At 37.1% G+C, this 2,362-nt stretch overlaps 1 protein-coding gene across 1 annotated transcript; it reads right to left on the bottom strand.

Moving 5' to 3' along the window:
• Nucleotides 1–201: 201 nt before the first annotated feature.
• LOC112995334 (olfactory receptor 2A12) lies at nucleotides 202–1,149 on the bottom strand. Its single transcript, XM_026120237.1, has one exon. The coding sequence runs from the start codon at nucleotides 1,147–1,149 to the stop codon at nucleotides 202–204; it is 948 nt and encodes a 315-aa protein (XP_025976022.1).
• Between the last annotated feature and the right edge of the window lie 1,213 nt (nucleotides 1,150–2,362).

Here is a 2,362-nt window from a genome sequence, read left to right as displayed (position 1 = left end):
CATAATTATTTCAGAGGTCTAGTTCAGGGTGTTGAACTGCATCATAATTGTGCTTTTTCTATCTAATGACTGTAACGAGAGTCTAGCACGAGTAGCTCAGATGGCCATTTCTACACTAAAAATGTACACACTTATGAATCCAACCCCCTATGATTAAATGGAAATTATGTTTGCAAACACCTCTATGAGTCATATTCTATGTTACCTAGGACCATGTTTCCTTCTAATAATCCTCATCAATGCCTTTCTGACTTCTGAATTCCTCAGGCTGTAAATGATGGGATTTAACATTGGAGTAAGAATACTGTATATGATGGAGATGATTTTGTCATTCTTAGGAGAATGAAAAGATCTTGGTTTCATGTACATGAACATGGCACTTCCATAGAAAAGAACTACAACAATGAAATGTGAGAAGCAGGTGGAGAAGGCCCTTTCTTTTCCCTTAGCAGTATTTATCTTCAAAATGGCTACCAGAATATTAACGTAGGAGAAAACAATGAAAGTGATAGGCGTCAGCAAGGTGAAAAGGCATCCCACCTGAGTGACCAGTTTGATCAGATATGTATCAGAACATGCCAGCTGCAACAGAGCAGGCATCTCACAGAAGAAGTGATCAATCACATTGGGACCACAAAAAGGCAGCCTCCATGTCAGGACAGTGTGGGTGACCGGCAGTGCCAGGCCGCTTGCCCATGACAGTGAAGTTAATATGACACATTTCCTGTGACTCATGGTTGTTGTGTAGTGGAGTGGGACACATATGGCTACATGTCGATCATAGGCCATGACTGCCAGGAGGATGCATTCAGTAGTTGCCAGTGCAAGAAACACGTACATTTGGACAGCACAACCAGTAAATGAGATAGTTCTTCTCTGAGCTATGGAGATAACCAGCAACTGAAGAAAAGTGCTGGAAGGGTAACATATGTCTATGAGAGATAAATGTCTGAGGAAGTAATACATTGGAATGTGCAGATGAGGATCCAAATGGGTAAGAGAGAATATAAGTAAGTTTTCTAACAGTGTTATAATGTAAATAAGAGCAAAGAAGACAACCAGGAACCTCTGCAAGTTTGGATCACCAGGAAGACCTAAGAGGATGAATTCTGTCACTGATGTTTGACTGTTGTTTCCTTCTGTAACCATTCTCTCTTCAATGATCTAAATAAATAGCCTGTAGTAAAAAGAAAAGTAAGATATTGGGCAAAGTTGTCTTGTGTGTAGAATTTTCTTCTTTTTATGTAACTGGACACAAAATACATTATCTGTAGGATCCATTTTACTTAAATATAGAAGTCTACAGTGTAGAAAGCCACACTAACTGAACTAGTTGTCCAGTCTCCATTCATATGCAACAGGAAAAATAGACTCATATAATGTGATGCATCTCATCATAAGGATTAGAGGAATCACATCTGAGCTGAATTATTTCTCTTTCAGTACTACATACAGGCATGAGAAGTATGAGTCATTTCAGCTAACATTAGATATTGGAGACACCTACAACTGAGCATGTCACTTCAGCGTGCCTGACCCCACACGTTACACAAAATGCAATCACACAGGCACTTCCAAAGTGCAATCCATCTGACATCTTCTGTATGAGAACATTTGAATGTACATTGAAAATCTGGACTACATAAGCAGAAGAGAAGCCAGCTTTTAATCCTTCTTTTGAAACATTTTTGCTGTAACAGATAAAAACAATATAGTCATAGATTATAATTGCTAAAAAAGTGGAGTTAGTCAAAATTATTTTTCCAAGCAAAAGTCAAAATAGTATTCTGTAAACCCAAAAGCATGTCTGCCAAAAAGCTGCTGAAAATAAGATTTCTGTTCTTTGTACTGTCTCTTTTTAGATCAACAAACAAATGAAAATGAAAAAAAAAACTTTGCAAAGCAAGTTATGCAACATTTCTGTAGTTAAACCACCAATTTTCCATTCAGAATTATAGAACAGAAAGTTTGAAGAATTTGCTGAAGTCAGTGAAACACTGAATGTTCAGCATCCAGATTTTTGCCTTAAAATAACTGTAGCAATTTGAATATCAGCTTAAATCAGGGTGTGTGTGGAAAGTAGGGAAATAATATTTACCTGTCATGATGGACCTTTAATGATTCTAAGACTCATTGCAGATCTAGGTTTTACTAGATTGAAAAAGTTAAGTCACAATTTAGGTCACAGAAATGAAGAACCTAACATATATCAGAATAGGCTACTGACATAGGAGTGAGGCCTACTTCACATTTTCTGTAGGATCACCAGATGACTCCTCAAAATGATCACATTTGAAAAATTAGGAGTTCCTTTTTTTCCCATTGATTATGGAAAAAATATTATGGCACTTACCCCTTAATT

This window comes from Dromaius novaehollandiae, chromosome 22, assembly GCF_036370855.1.
Source record: "Dromaius novaehollandiae isolate bDroNov1 chromosome 22, bDroNov1.hap1, whole genome shotgun sequence".
Classification (NCBI taxonomy): domain Eukaryota; kingdom Metazoa; phylum Chordata; class Aves; order Casuariiformes; family Dromaiidae; genus Dromaius; species Dromaius novaehollandiae.
Note: the sequence above shows the minus strand (reverse complement) of the source record. Positions and strands in the feature narration are given on the sequence as shown.